At 37.2% G+C, this 16,735-nt stretch overlaps 1 protein-coding gene across 2 annotated transcripts in view; it reads left to right on the forward strand.

Moving 5' to 3' along the window:
- LOC132838048 (E3 ubiquitin-protein ligase RNF123) overlaps positions 1-16,735 on the forward strand; it is a 146,369-nt gene that overhangs the window by 101,884 nt on the left and 27,750 nt on the right. For both annotated transcript variants that reach the window (XM_060858153.1, XM_060858154.1), the window contains exon 37: positions 6,630-6,724. In XM_060858153.1, coding sequence (XP_060714136.1) covers positions 6,630-6,724 — 95 coding nt within the window. The remainder of the gene's footprint in view (positions 1-6,629; positions 6,725-16,735) is intronic.

Below are 16,735 nucleotides of genomic sequence, written 5' to 3' on the forward strand. Positions count from 1 at the left end.
CTTTTGAGCAAAATTTTATACAATTTCAACTTGCGGTTAAGAAAAAACAGTGTGAATTAAATCAGTCGAAGGTCTGAACTGATGAACTTGATGCTCCTGCATGCCACCTGTGTTCACTTCTATTGTTTAATTTGACAGGTGATGGATTATTGACAGTAACATACCTGCCCAAGCCTGCACTGCAGTGCCATTGATTGTTTCCAGTCTTGCTTAGCTGGCCTTGTGGTGCAGTTCTGCTTTCTAACCACTTTACAGACCTCAAGCCTTCACCACACTGAGCTGTATAGTGCCTTCATAAATTATTTAGTCTAAATGGAGTTGATAAATCTGCACTCCATGTAAGGCTTGTACATGAAACAGATTTAGCTCGGGAGATTTAAATGGAAGAGAGTTCTTTAAAAGATTCCTGAATCAGGTTGGTTGGGCTTGAGTGCTACTTCAACCCTCAACATTCAACTAGCATCATGATCATTTTTTCTTTCTTTTACGAGCTTACAAAGGGGAAAAAATGACTTACTTGTAAAAGTCTTAAATTTTCACATTGACCAGTGTGTTGTTTTGGTCTGTATATAGCGTAATAAAGAGAAGAGAAGAAAGTATGTGTTACTTAAACACAAGGTAGTAAAATCAACTTTTTTTATTACCTTTATGAAGCCCATGATATTATCATTTGTTAGTTTTTGTCTCTTTCAACTACAGTGTTTTGGCAGAAAAGAATATTACATACCAGAGATGGAAAAAAGTACAAGTACATCTAGATTAAAGTAATTTCATAGTCATTTCACACAGTCTATATAATTTAATTATGTAATTCATAAAAATAGACAAACAAATTGTAACTTTGGTCATAAGGCTTACAACAAGCCCACTATTAAATGCACTTAAAGAAGGTGATTATGATTATGTCACTCACATTTGATAAGACTGACATACATACATACAGCTGTATGACAGTTTACCAGATGACTTTAATTTCCAACTCACCATGAGGCCTGTGCAGCTTGGCCTCTTACCGAGCTGTCCTCCTGTTGGACAAGGACATGCTTTGGGCTGCCTGGTTCCCATGGGGACTGTAGGGTCGTCATGGACACCATGGCCAGTTGCCATTCACTCCCTCCCCTCTTTTCTCTTCTAGCCCCCTCATTCTCCTCTCTTGCTTTGCACCCTTTAACTGTCTCGTTGGGTATCGGAGGCCATTTCTAATGCAGCACCAGAGGTTTGCCTGAAGCTTTGTTTTTACATTTACAGTTGCTCATTTGCATTTGTCAAGCCGGTCTTGAGAATTGAGGTCAAAACCAATCAGAGCACAGAGCTGCGAACATCACAGAAAAAGAGACCTAAGTGCAAAATATGTTTTTTAATTATCACAAAGAAGTCAAACACCCAAAAAGATGTTATTGTTAAAATACTATTGTATTATTATTGAGAAAAATCCTAACCCTCGCCTCCCCTTGTAAACTCACCTAATACACATATATCATGTATAACATATTATACCCAATTCTTTTTTTAATTTACTCTTATAAATGCCTCAAAAATTCATGTACTTTGAGCAAATAAGGAATTCTCTCAACTCTGTCATTCTTCCTGACATAGCTGTTCTAGTGACGCAATATTGGGGTAAGTCTTTGTCCATTCATATCTATCATTCACTGCCTTCCTCAGTCTGAAGGGCAAGATGTACATGGCAAAACATTGTCCTTTTTCATTTCAGACCATTTCTTCTATTGATTTTGCTTTGGATTTTTATTTTGGTGCAAGATATAATTTCATTTCTAGGTACGTGTGTATTTTTTCCACAAAGTAATTTCTGTACTCAAATGTCAAAGCTAAGGATGTTTTAGTACTCAGGTTTAAGTAGAACACACTTAATAACATTTTTATGATTAAAATGTTCCTATAATTTATTCAATTCAATTTTATTTGTATAGTTCTTTTAACGTGGGGGGGCACGGTGGCTTAGTGGTTAGCACGTTTGCCTCACACCTCCAGGGTTGGGGGTTCGATTCCCGCCTCCACCTTGTGTGTGTGGAGTTTGCATGTTCTCCCCGTGACTTGGGGGTTTCCTCCGGGTACTCCAGTTTCCTCCCCCGGTCCAAAGACATGCATGGTAGGTTGATTGGAATCTCTGGAAAATTGTCCGTAGTGTGTGATTGCGTGAGTGAATGAGTGTGTGTGTGCCCTGCGATGGGTTGGCACTCCGTCCAGGGTGTATCCTGCCTTGATGCCCGATGACGCCTGAGATAGGCACAGGCTCCCCGTGACCCGAGGTAGTTCGGATAAGTGGTAGAAAATGAGTGAGTGAGTGAGTGAGTGAGTGAGTGAGTAGTTCTTTTAACAATGGACATTGTCTCAAAGCAGCTTTACAGAGATATAAAAATCTAGAATAAAAATGACAAAATGTAAAATGAAATTTATATAAAACATTTATCACCTGGTCCTGATCTGAACATAGCATGTATTATCCCTGAAATCTGTAATTAACATATGGTGCTTTAACTGTGTATATATGTGACAGAGTGACCTGTCCCTATGCCCGTTGGTCCGTGCAGCACATACACACACATTAGCTTTGTCTTTCGTTTGATGTTTTGTCCTGTTGTTGTGTCTATTCTTACCTGTTGTGAGCGTTTGTCAGCGTCTGTGTTGCCGGTCTTCCGCGTTGCTTCTCCATCATCAGCCGGTCGAACAGCCTGGATAAATAGCGCCGGGTCCGCTGTGAGTGGACGTGTCGGCGTGGAGCAGCCGGAAGCCGGCTCGTCCATTATACTGTCTGATACAGGCGGAATAATTAAATTTGATATTATTATTCTGTGTTTATTATTTTTGTTTATCTTTTGTGTTTGTTATTTTGATCACCTTTTGGTTTCTAGAAATATTTCGTTGATATATGTTTATACTTACCTGTTTACTTACCTCCTGTGTTAATGATGGTCTTAAAAGGGGCGGGGCTTGGCCTATAAGAAGGCGCCCCAGAGAAAGATCTGGGTCAGTTTACCTGGCTAGCGAGCGTGCAAGTGTGGTGCCGTGAGCAATCTCTTTTGTCTGAAAGTAGTGGACTGTTTTGGACTAGTAGTGGACTAGTTATTTTTTTTGGAAACCGTTACGCCTGACAGCGGGTCTGCGAAGACCTGTTGTCTGACAGTATATTAGAATTTTTAAGGCATTAATCATATTGTGTTATAAAAAATGGATTGTGTATAAAGCTCTTTCTGAGAATATATTCTCTAACCATGCAAAGACATGTGAAATACTGTTAGTAACAGTTGCAGATTAATGGTATACAATGTGTAATTGAAGGCCATCTGTTGCTGTGCAAAACCTGCCTACACATCTACATGTCTAACCTCTCCATCAATGGAAAGACACATAACTATTCGGTTGTGCACCATTTAAGCACAGTAATATAACTGACAGCGATGGTGTTGCAACAGTCAATAACTGTATATGTTTAATTGGTGTTACCCTCCTGTACACAAGAGTATAAGCTGTAGAATTTATGATAATTTACAAATATGCAATGTGTAAATATATGTTTAATTTAAGATTAATAAGAGTATAAATCAAAACAAAACAACCTCAACAAACAACTAATATATATAATATAAATATCAGACTCAGACTAAGACAGAGATCTAGGATCCAATCCCTGAGCTGCATTAATACAAAATCTATACGATACATAGATACAAAATGATATTACAATCCAGATCAAACATGGTACCCAGGCTGTAGTCAGAAAACAGTGAACGAACAAAAACAAAGGGTCACAGCATAAAAAAATGGCTTCAGAATTGGCTTCATAATGAATTAATGTCCTTTGCATGTTTCACTTTGCAAGTAAAGCATTTTCTGAAGTTACATGAAGTCAAACCAATTTGCCACCTTTGTTTCTTTGGTTACCTGCCAGAGATTAAAGTAATTGAAAATCTAGTAATGATGGTATGCTCCCGTCGCTGCTGATTACTTTAGTGAGCCAATTTGTTAGAAGGAACTTCCCGCATGCTGAATTCAGAAATATTTATTTTCCTACAAAATGCGATTGTGTACCGTGGACAATCAAACCGTTCGAGGTTATTTAAAGTGTGCCAAAGAGAATATGTCAACGCACCATGAGATCTAAGGATGAGGAAGCCATCATAAGTGTTTTTCATACAATGGGTGTGATCATAATCCATTGGTTTAGTGGTTCACACAAATGGGAAACCTTTGGCTGTCTTCCAGTTGCCAACTTAGTGGAGAGAATGGATTGATCCAGTTGCAGGGAGTTGCGATATAGATCTTTGAGAGTGAGTGGAGTAGCTAATTAATGCCTTGATGTCATAAGGGTTAGCATGGGCTTTCCTTTTGGAAGAAAACATTAGCTAGTAATGTCATTGTCTAAAAGCTTTTCTTTTTCGTTTGCATCATTGATGAATTTATATCACACTGTTAATTATCCTGTTGTTTTCTAGAACTGTTGAAAATACCTCAAAGTTAATGTTTCAAATTTCTAATTTCTTCCAAATGCAGTAAATATTTTATTTAGACAATATTTTCAGGTCCAACTCATTAATATACAGTATCAAACTCAAAGTCGTATTGAAATTACCAGATGTGACATGTTCCCATCTGCTCTATCTCAGCTAACAGATGCGGTCAATGGAATTCTGCTTAAAGCCACTGAACAGTAGAATATTGGCTTTCACTATATATAATAATAACCATATCATAACCTTCATTGTTTTTCACAGAGCCCTTAGTTTGACAGCTGATAATTACAAAAGTATTGACTTTGAGCAACAGGAGACAAAGCAACCAGGTTAAAAGATAAAGTTAGAAGTTTAGAATCGGACGTCTAAATGAAAATCAGAGAAAGATTTCACCTTGTGGGACAACAATTCTCCCTTCATTATGACTCATCAAATCCAGTGCCCGTGTCTAAACATGTGCTGATAAAAATCGAGATGTATGAGGAAGTCGGGCCACGTGCCAGCAAATCAATCATTTCAGAACACAGCAATGATTGCATATTCTTTCCCTTTTGACATCTTGCCCATTACAACGTACTGAGTGCTTTAATGCAGTTATTATCCGATTGGGATATTTATTAATCTCTGCTCCTTCCTTTTGTCATTGAGCTGCTGGCATTTTGCTCATCGGACCAGAATGTATGGCAGGAGTACTAATGATTGGCAGTTTCAAGGCCAACTTAGGAGCTTGCAGACTAGACAGGCATGAAATTGCAATTGTGGAATGGTAACCCAGAGAAAGCAAGGGAAGACTAGAGGCGAGCTGGCTGGCTTCCCACCACTCCACACAATAATCATCAACCTAATCTCAGTGTCCAAATGCATTTGTGATGAGTCTGGCTGGGGCCAGAAGCACCAAGGGCTCAGGCTGTTGATGGATGGAGTAGCAACCTAAATGAGACCCACAAGGCACTTTTCTCTTTTCATCGTCTTCCTTTTTTTTTTTTTGTTTTTTTTGTTTTTTTTGTTTTAATGTCTCTGACTGACAAAGGTTCTAACTTTATACTCCTCTTGGAATTATGTACTGTGCATTTGTAAACACATTGTACTCGGCTGTGCACCTATACCTAAACTTCTGTCAAGATGCTAACTACCAACTAAGGCATACTGGCACATATCCAATTCTGCTTTACCTGTATATCTTATAATGATGATGATGTATGAGGATTTACATAAACTGTTATTCAATACATAATGGATTTGCAGTTGCATATGATTGGAACAAAACAAGACTGGACATGCTGTTATAGGATCATTAAGACGTTTATTTCCCCAAAACGGCACGTCCTGAAGTCTTTAAGTACAGTTGCGTGTATATAGTAAGTAAAATTGCCAGCACTGACATTTTTTTATTGAAGAGGACACATCATAATTTTATTCATTTATAGTAGTGGAACTACTGCAAAACAGGTTCTCATTATCATTTATAAAAGCATTTTATTACAGCTACAAACAGTCAGTCTCTTACCAGTCTCACAGAAGTTAATAAGGCAAAAAAAAAATAAACATTAAAAAGTATGTTACCAGAAAATTCTCCATCCAGAAAAGTGAAGAACTGATACAAGTTGGTGCTATTGTATGTATCTGTCTTGTAGTGTGTCATATTGTTTGCACGTGCTCTTGTCTTGCATTTTTTCTTATCATGTTTTGTGCAACAATCCACTTTATACGGAGAGGTTAATATAATTTTTAACCCATAGTTCTGTGCTGTCTTATGTAACTCTGTGTCTTTCTTGGAGGAATGTCATTTCATTGTATTTATTTATATATATATATATATAATCTATATAATATATCTATATAAATATGTGCCTTCTTACAAAATCCTAGACGTTTCCTTTTTGTTACATCAGAATAACGTCAATCTTTAGAAGTTTTGTTGTTGTACTAAGAAAACTTAAATTACAGCTTTACCTTTGACTTTTTCTGGTATTGGAGTCTCCTTCCAAAAAATGTCTAATTATGGAAAAGTTCACAATATCAGTAGATCATTTTTTTTTTTTTTAACCACCAAGAAGAATGAGCGCATTAATATAGAAACTTTCAGGGTAACATTTGTGTACCTCCACTGCAAGGCCTTTGTGTAATATGCTTTATGTCTGTGTTCTTACTTTAAAGATACAGACTACATCACTGCAGAAGAAGCGCAAAAGGTGGAAAAGATGCTGGCTTTCCTGACCGAGGAGTCTAAGCAGGCTGCAGCCTCAACAGCGGTGAGTACATCGATTTAAACAAGTATCCAACGTCAAGATCTCCGTACACTTCCAACTACAGAGGTTTTAATATGCACAGATTTTCTATACGTATAAATTATTTTGGGTTTAAAGGTAGGTTTCACTTACGAAGCGAATCAAGATACTGGATTCATGATACGATTAAATTTGATAAAATATTAATGACTGGAAAAATTCCTTTTTAACTTCTAAATCATGAACATTGCACATTTTTGTCTGTAATAAAGCTAAGTAAATAAAAAATTGACAAGAACATAGGTTTAATATTGCAAACAAAATTTACTAGAGATTCACCAAAATTTCAAAATAAATAAATAAATCATTTGGATTATTTATTAAAATAAATATCCCGCAAAATTAGCTCAGTGAGCTCATTAAATATGGTCTAGGGCTTGCTTGAATAATGGTCAGGATGCTGTTTTATTTTTATTTTATTTTTTTTATTATAAGATTTAAGGAACCCGCTCTTCTAGAAAACAGCTCAATCACTTACGTAATGCAGAAAAGAAGCCCACTAGTTCAAGCAGAAGCTTGGTTTTGAAGGTTAGATGGTTTTTATTCATGCTCTTTACTTTTTTTTTCATTTGGACTTCTGACTTGACCTCAACCCTCTTAAGAGCAGATTTAACTTAGTCTTAGCTAGTCTTGGTCTTGTATTTGTCTTGGATGTGACAGCGCTGGTCATGACAACAGCTCTTTTTGACGTATTATTTCATCTCAATCAAACATGATCTTAAAAAAATCCAAACATTTGAAATTTGCTTGGAATTTGATTGCATACAGTGTTCATTTCCCATCCATTATTTGCATTATATAAATTATTTCGCAAAAATTTATTGCATCTAAATAATTAACAAGTCATTAGTCATTATAATGCTCTATAGAGGGTTTAGTAAAAGCCATTAAAGTGTTTTTGAAGTCAGATTAAAGAGTTGCAAGATGATCTTGTGGCTTGGCGTTAATGGACTGAGTGTGTATTCCATGTTAGGTCGTGCACATTTGCTGCTCCCAGCTCTGAGAGAATACCGCATATACAGACTGCAGAAAACAGAGCCGTCTGCAGTATGAAATGCGATCTCCTAAGCAGGCCGAGGCAAAATCAGATTTTAGTGCTCTAAATGCATCCATGATTCAGCCAAAACTGTCTCTTACATTAAAAAGTCAGACTAGCCATTAACGTAGTTGTTATGTGTTGATAGTTGCAGAGCCATTTCTCAAATTCCACATAATTGCATTTTGGAGTATAAAGTTTACAATGTGTTAGAGAACAGCTGCAGGTCTGCTCAGTGTCAAACCAGAGCTTATGCTGCATTATAAGACACGAACAGTAGACATAAGACAGAGTGTTTGTGATTTATCATTTGAAGGTTAAGAGATGACAGGTAACTTTTTTGGAGTAGATTTGAATTTGCACATAATTAGTTGTTAAGGTGTCACTCATCAAATCTAAAGAGCTTTATAGAAATGAATAAAAGTGATACATGTATTGCAATCCATTTTATAATTTGGAGCCAAATTATGTTCTTCATTCATGAAAAGGTTTCAAGATGTATTTTGTTCTCATGACGAAATGATTTATAATCACCACTAAACTACAGCCATGCACCTAAACGTGTACAAGCCATGTACTCTGAATGCTTGTTTACGTTTGGATGCGTCTCCTGTCAGTTATTTTATAGACACTATACAGGTCAGCTAAGATCCTGGGAATGAGGCTTTGTGAATATAGGTAGGAATCATTTAAACGTCAAGCCCACTTTAGATTTAAACGAACAAAGAAAAAAAACTTGCTTAATGGCCTGATATTAAATGTTATTATTTCATTCAGTCTATTTTTACCACGGTTGACAATATTATGTTTTCAGGTTCTAGGGATCGGTGTGTAAAATGTACTGTATGGAAAAAAGTTTTGACCATTAGGCCTATACGTGGTTCTTCTCTAAAGTGTTGCTACAAGGTTTGAAACAAACATTTGTCCAGGATATCTTTGTAGCATGATAATGCACCTGTGCACAAAGCCAGTTTCATAAAGAAATGGTTTGACAAGGTGTAGAACAACTCCAGTGTTCTGCGCAGAGCCCTGACTCGGACTCAACCCCAATGAACAACTTTGGGATGAACTTGAACACTGACTGCACAGCAGACCTCAAGGTTTCCACAATATTTTGGCCATATACAGTAGTGTATTTGTAGGATGTTTAAGATTTTACAGCAACTTAAGTGACCATTTTAATGAATAGTCCTAAACAGAAGATATTTTCAAATGATGTCATTTCTCATTTGCTGACACACTCACTTGAATAAGATTAAAAAAAAAATGAATATTGTAAATTATCTATTTTTGCATTACAATAAACTTCCCCTCTATGTCAAAAGTAATTCCACTCCAACACTCCTTAATCTAAAATGCCAGGAGCAATTTGTTTTTAATTGAAGATGCAAGTGGCTTGATTTTGTGATTTCAGCTTGAGTGACTCATCATGAGTAAAGTGGATCTGGCAACATAATATTTTGTGTTATATTGTCACCAAACCCCCAGATGACATCTCATTTCATTCACATACCTGAAGTGGTTTCTGAGTCCTGTTCATTTAAATGTCAGACAAACTGCCACTGAAAATGTCGCTAAGTGTTTCTTTCATTTTGGGAATTTAAAGTGATCGAAATAGTCGTTGAACTCTGGGGAAAATGTGCAGTATGATAATATAATTATGTTATTTACATGATGACTAGGTGTTTAAAGACACTCAACCATTATTTTTCTCATGAGCATTATATTAGCATTATTTCACATATTTGTTTTACTTAAATATATTACAGTGTACCTTCTGAAATGAAATAAAGTCAACTAAAAAAAAACTAAAACTAAAAAAGTAATAAAGTCAACTAAAAAAAAGAAATTAAATTTTATAGACTTAAGTACTAAGGTAATTATTATAATTAAGGTAATTATTGTGGTTAATGCTTTTCAGTAAAAAATGGACATAATGACATTAACAGTAATGCTAACACTAATTTGACAATTGTAATAGTATCTTGGTCATTTTTAACATTGTATAAATATGGAATAAAACAATTGGGGCCTGCTGTTATAGGATGCAAGCCAGCGTTCCCAATCTTTCTTTAATCCCAATCCCAAATCTATCTTTAATCCTTACAAACTTTTCATATTTCATGCGTTCACAGTATGGGCCAGGACAATATTGGCCATGAATTCTCTCATAATCTCTCAATAATAGTGTCAAATCTTAAACTACAGATCTATTTTAAATGTATAAATATATAATTTACCTTGGCTCAATCGGTTATGGCTCTGGGTTGTTGTTTGGAGGACTGCGGCCCTTGAGCAAGGCCCTTATATGTGTATATGTGACAAATGCAAACTTCTAAGTAAAGATTCAGAGCGTAAGGTATGTTTTACATAAAACATAACATAACATGAAATGACATGATATGACATGATATGACATGTCATGATGATTTAAATATATATTTTTGAATGTGAAAATGGCAAGAATGCTTGTTTACGTTTGGATGCGTCTCCTGTCAGTTATTTTATAGACACTATACAGGTCATCTAAGATCCTGGGGATGGGGCTTTGGGAATATGGTTATGAATCATTTAAATGTTGAGCCCACTTAAAGGCAGGGTCTCCGATGTTTGAAAGCCAATGTTGACATATGAAATCACCAAAACAAACACACCCCTAACCCAAATGGGTCCCACCCCTGTATTGATAGCTCCGCCCACACATACGAAAGAAATGTGTCTTTATCATAGCTGAAGGGAAGAACAATACGATTGCAGATAAACAAACAAGCAAAAATGACACACAAGCATAATCATGTAAAGGAAGGCATATATTAGTTCTGTGTAACAAAGCAAAACCAACGTTACTCACCTATCGAGAAGGAAAAAAGCGCCTCGGCGTCTTAAGTAAAGTTGACCGTACAGTATATTCACAGATTGGAGTTTCCCGAGTCAATAACTCCTGAGCTAAACACTGTTACTACACAAAACGCGGTTGTAGCTGCGTCTCTACATTACTACGATAGAAAAGAGGTGTTATTTGTGTAGTAACAGCGTTTAGCTCAGGAGTTATTGACTCGGGAAACTCCAATCTGTGAATATGTGCCAACTTCCTGCTCCTTCAGTTCTCTCCAGCGCTGGAAAGCTGATCCTATATTAACACGTGATACTTCTTACCTTATCGTAAGCCTTTCGTCGCTTTCTTTCTTTGTTTTTATCCTCCATGTCAATGTAAAAACCGCTTTCTGCTAATGTCACACATGTGCACTGAACACTCTCTCCGCCCATATTGACAAGACCCGCCCCTTTCTGCTCATTGGCTACACGTTTGTTTTGTTTTGGTTTTTGTTTATTATTCGGCCCGACTCAGTTTTCTAAAGCATTTTTCAAAAATTGGAGACCCTGCCTTTAAGATTTAAAGTGCTCATCATGAAAAATAAAACTTACCTTTAAATAAATATAAAAAATGCTGCTTAAGGTGGAGCCTCGTTGTGTGGTGATGATTAAGGATTATGGATGCTGTAATTATAACGGTTGTCTTAAATAAAAACACGTGCGAAATAAGAAAATTCATAAAAGGTTCATTATTATAAGATTGTGTGTTGACCTCTTTGTTAACTCCGAGGTGAATAAACCAAGTTACTTGTGAACTCAGACACTTTCAGACTGACTGTAACCCATCAGCTATGAGATGGGGTTCATTTAGGACTGAGATTTTCTGTTTTGAGTTAGCGTCGACATGTTTCTGAATTTGCAGACGAGTATTTGTTTTTGTTTTATTATAGTATAGTAATTTTTATAATTTATTATAAAGTAATAAAGAGCTTCATGTGGATTTCGGCTGGCGTTAATAAGAAAAAAACGACGATGGATGCCCTTTGTGTTTTATCGCTTGTTTGAACATCCTCAAATCTCAGCAGCTTCATTATTCGAATCAGATCTCTGGCTTCTCAGCCATGTGACCTCATCACGCAAGATCTTCTCCCTTTTTATATGCTTTAAGTTTCTCTTAGGCATATAATGTTTAAGGAATTAGGTTTAAGGCTCCATAAACAAACAGGGCCACATTAGTGGGTGTAGCCATCTGGGTTGGGTTGTGACAAAGTCTCAGGTGGAGACACATGCTCTGGTTGAGACATGGTCTCAGGTGGAGGAACAGGCTTTTGGTTCAGGTGAAGATAAAGGTTTGGGTGGAAACACAGGTTTGGGCAGAGACACAGGTTTGGGTGGAAACACAGGTTTGGGCAGAGACACAGGTTTGGGCAGAGACACAGGTTTGGGCAGAGACACAGGTTTGGGCAGAGACACAGGTTTGGGTGGAAACACAGGTTTGGGCAGAGACACAGGTTTGGGCAGAGACACAGGTTTGGGTGGAAACACAGGTTTGGGCAGAGACACAGGTTTGGGTTGAGACACATATTTTGGCAGAGATACAGGTCTGGTTGGAGCCAGGTTTGGGCAGAAACACCGGTTTGGGCAGAAACACAGGTTTGGGCAAAAACACCGGTTTGGGCAGAAACACAGGTTTGGGCAGAGACACAGGTTTGGGTGGAAACACAGGTTTGGGCAGAGACACAGGTTTGGGTGGAAACACAGGTTTGGGCAGAGACACAGGTTTGGGTGGAAACACAGGTTTGGGCGGAGACACAGGTTTGGGTTGAGACACATATTTTGGCAGAGATACAGGTCTGGCTAGAGCCAGGTTTGGGCAGAAACACAGGTTTGGGCAGAAACACAGGTTTGGGCAGAAACACAGGTTTGGGCAGAAACACCGGTTTGGGCAGAAACACAGGTTTGGGCAGAAACACAGGTTTGGGCAAAGATACAGGTTTGGGTGGAAACACATGTTTGGGCAAAGATACAGGTTTGGGTGGAGACACATGTTTGGGCAAAGACCAGGTCTTTGGTGGATACATGGCTCTTTCTTCCAGAAGCTTGTTGACCGTAACGCCTCGTTCTCCAGCATTGTGTACCTGATTTGTATTTTGTAGGAAATACAAGTTGTAGTTAAATATTGAAGATTAGTTGATAAATAAGAAGTTTAGGTGATTAATGTCTGGAATTAATATGTGAAAACACCATTATAAAAACCTTAAGGATTTTTACTGTAGTGCTTTTTTGATTATTTACCAGTATGCGCTTCCGTCTGGGCAGAATTAGCTGGTGGTTCTGAGGAGGCTGGTGAGATGGAAAGAAGCAGTCTTCTACAGCAATCTCCACCGTTTGCGGTTTGGGGTAGAAGTCGGGTGGCAGGACATGGTAGTACACTGGGTAGTAATCGGGGTAGATGTTGACAGGGACATGTATAGAGTCAGGTGTATTAGTGGCAGGCACATGCACTGTTTCTTCAGGGTGGAACTGAAAGAAGAAACAGAATTGGCTTTAAGATAAACTAATTGTTTCAGAAAAACATACAGAAATGAACAGGTTCATACTGAGGCTTACTGATAAAAATAATGACATTTCTCTTCAGAATCAGGCCTGGATGTATTACTTACCGTATTTTCCGCACTATAAAGCGCACCGAATTATAAGGCGCAGTCTCAATTACGGGGTCTATTTCTGTACTTAACCCATACATAAGGCGCACCGTATTATAAGGTGCACCGTATTATAAGGCGCATGCTAAAACATATGGTCTACAAAAAAAGGTAACGGAAGCAAAACAGTGAGTTTAGTTGAACTTTATTCTACTATTTAACAATACACACACATTATTTTTTAATCAATCTTCTCTCACAAATCCGTCAAAGTCCTCATCTACTGTGTCTTCTTAACTTGGCACAGTTCATTTTCTTGCTTCCTCCACTTCAGAAGCATAGATTCATTGATGTTGAAATCTTTCGCAGCTGCTCTATTCCCATTTACAACCACGTAACTGATAGTCTGTAGTGTGAATTGTGCCTCGTAAGCATGTCTCTTCACTGGTGCCATTTTTGGGGGTCCTAAGACAAACAAATGTTGTCTTCTTCTTCTTCTTCTTCTGATTTTTATCGGTGGATGGCAAACCAACTTAAGGTGCATTTACCGCCACCTAGTGGACTGGAGTGTGGAGCGCATAATTGTTAGGAAGAAACAAATGTTGTTTTGCAACATACCGGTAGTATACCTACCGGAGGCGTGGCGGAGGTAAGCGTACTGTACGTATTACGTAACGTTCTCTGATTGGTTTATCGCTGCCAGCGTACGTAGTATATGTATTATGTCCCTGTGTCAGCGGGAAATGATCCGACAGTCAATCAAGCGGAGCGTTTACCAAAGTCGCACAACAACATTTTTACAGATTTTTGGAACTCAGTGCACACATAAGGCGCACCGGATTATTAGGCGCACGGACGATTTTTGAGAAAATTTAAGGCTCTTAGGTGCGCCTTATAGTGCGGAAAATACGGTATTGTACTGTATCTTCCACTTTTGTGTTAAATCATCATGTCTAAGGCTTTAGTGCTTCTTAAGACAATAAACTACTTGTCTTACAATTTAATATGAAATTTATATAAATATAAGATTAAAAAAAAGAACATTAAAACTTATATACAACTATAAAGATATAAAACTAGATATAAAAACTTAATAATCAACTAGAAAGTATGAATGGTTAAATAAAATGGATCCTGATGATCAGATTTACTCATCAACAAAGTCATAATCAGGAAACTTACCATTTTCCAAACTTGGTGGTGTGATGCGCCTCATTTGAAAAGTAAAAATTTTCTAATTAAAGTGTGTTGTGTAAAACGTTTTGTGTGTATTGTGTGAAAAAAGTACACATAAAAAGTATGCTGTGTAAATCATGAATAGTCATAGTAATAATCATGAAGTCTCTCTAAATAATCGCTCGCTCGATGAAGTTTGCTCACTGTGTTTGAATTCAAATGTATTTTCACCAGTTTATTTTGTGATGAGCTCTCATTCCATTCTACAATGATCCATAACACTGACCCTGTAGAATGTCGCATGACTCCTACAGCATCCTTCAGTGTTATACACTACACTACTAACACATGTAACCCATATGTTTACGTTCAAATCCACAACACAACATGGCAATAATTCTATTATATTCAAAATGTCCCAAAAGGCCTCACTCTAATTTTTGTGCTAAAATATATTCACACTGGTATCTTCATGCTTTAATCTCAATCTGTATATCTGTGTAAATCTCTGGATTATCTGATTTCTAAGAACAACAATGTTAATCTATCAAATTAAGTAAAGTTATTAGGTTTCTTTTTTCCTCATGCTGCTTTTTTATTCTTATTTGTCCTATTGGCATTACTACAGTCAGCTATCAGGACAGGAAAGATCAGCTACACTAACCACTTTCACTCCAACCCTTCTTTTCATGAATAAAATACTCTATAAATTTAATATGATAGAATAAACCTTAGAAGATGTCTAGGTGCCTTTTATTTATTTATTTGTTTGTTTGTTTGTTTGTTTGTTTGTTTAAACAAACATGTAGACCATCTGCTGACCTTTCTGACCGACTTCATTCAAATGAACAAAAATGACAGAACGTCGTCAATAATACTTGTGTCTAAAACGCCAACAACGTTTTGAGTAAATGAAAGCTACGTTGTCCTATTTTGGCTAATCTACTTTAGTATTTTTGCATAAATGAAGCAGATTGAGTACACGTTACATATTTATGCACAAAAAACTACACATAATTACACACGCACTTTATCCATAACAGTTACTCATATCAACCGTCTTATATTCATACCACCGCATTTCATCAGTAACTGTGCAGCTAATGCCGCTTTATTTTATTTACTTCTCTATTCTGCACAGCTATTACCACTTGAGCTTATTTTAGTTTAGAATTGATTTTTTAAAAAATATATTCTACTTTATTTTATTTTGTTGCATTTTATATTTCCAAATCCTGCTTTTTTGACCCTATTCTATAGGATTATATCTTTTATAAAAACAGATACTTGTAAATATACGTTGTGGGGATGTGATGGTTCAGTGGTTAAGGCTTCGGGTTACTGATCAGAAGGTAGTGGTTCAAGCCCACAAGCTGCTGAGACATCAACGTTGGGTGCTTGAGCAATGCCCTTAACCTCACCTGCTCCAGGGACACTGTACTGGGATGTGGTAGCTCAGTGGTTAAGGTGTTGGGCTACTGATCGGAAGGTCATGGGTTCGAACCCCAGGTCCACCAAGCTGCCACTGCTGGGCCCCTGAGCAAGGCCCTTAACCCTCAGTTGCTCAGTTGTAATTCACTCTGGATAAGGGTGTCTGCTAAATGCCATAAATGTAAATGTACTATAGCTGACCCTGCACTCTGACCCCAGGGCTCATAATAACCTGGGATATGCGAAATCGTAAAGCATTTCACTGCATGTCTGTGTATGTGACTTTTGTATGTAAAATTTGAATTTGAAATAGCAGCTCACTGCATGCGGTACCCTGCACGAATGTGTATGTGATCAATAGAATTCAAATTTCATAATGAAATGTAACCATATACGCTTTTAAAAGCTGATGTCTGGCACAGTCAATTACAAGGACATTAATCGATTTATTTCCTTTAATAAGACTGATCATTTTCACCTGACTACACCGTAAAAGAAAAGAAAAAAACTTTTCCCTTTTTTCCCCCATTCATTATTTAGCAATATTTATTTAGATCTAATTTAATGGAATTTTGATGTCCATCAATCCTTGCAGCATAACCTGCCTACAGTCTCTTCCTCCTTTCGGCTGACGTCTTCTGCAGGTGCAATTTTTTATTATTAAAACCACTGACAGATGCTGTGAATAACATTGATTATCTCATTATAGTGGCACCTGTCAACAGGTGGGATGTATTTTATTAGGCAGCATTTGAACAGTCAGTTCTTAAAGTTGGTGTGTAAAATGTAAAATAGGCAAGAGTTTGGATCAGAGCCATTTTGAGCAAGGCAGAATTGCCAGAATCTCCAAATCAGCAGGTCTTGTGGTGTGTT

The sequence above is a fragment of the Tachysurus vachellii genome, chromosome 22 (assembly GCF_030014155.1).
Source record: "Tachysurus vachellii isolate PV-2020 chromosome 22, HZAU_Pvac_v1, whole genome shotgun sequence".
NCBI lineage: Eukaryota > Metazoa > Chordata > Actinopteri > Siluriformes > Bagridae > Tachysurus > Tachysurus vachellii.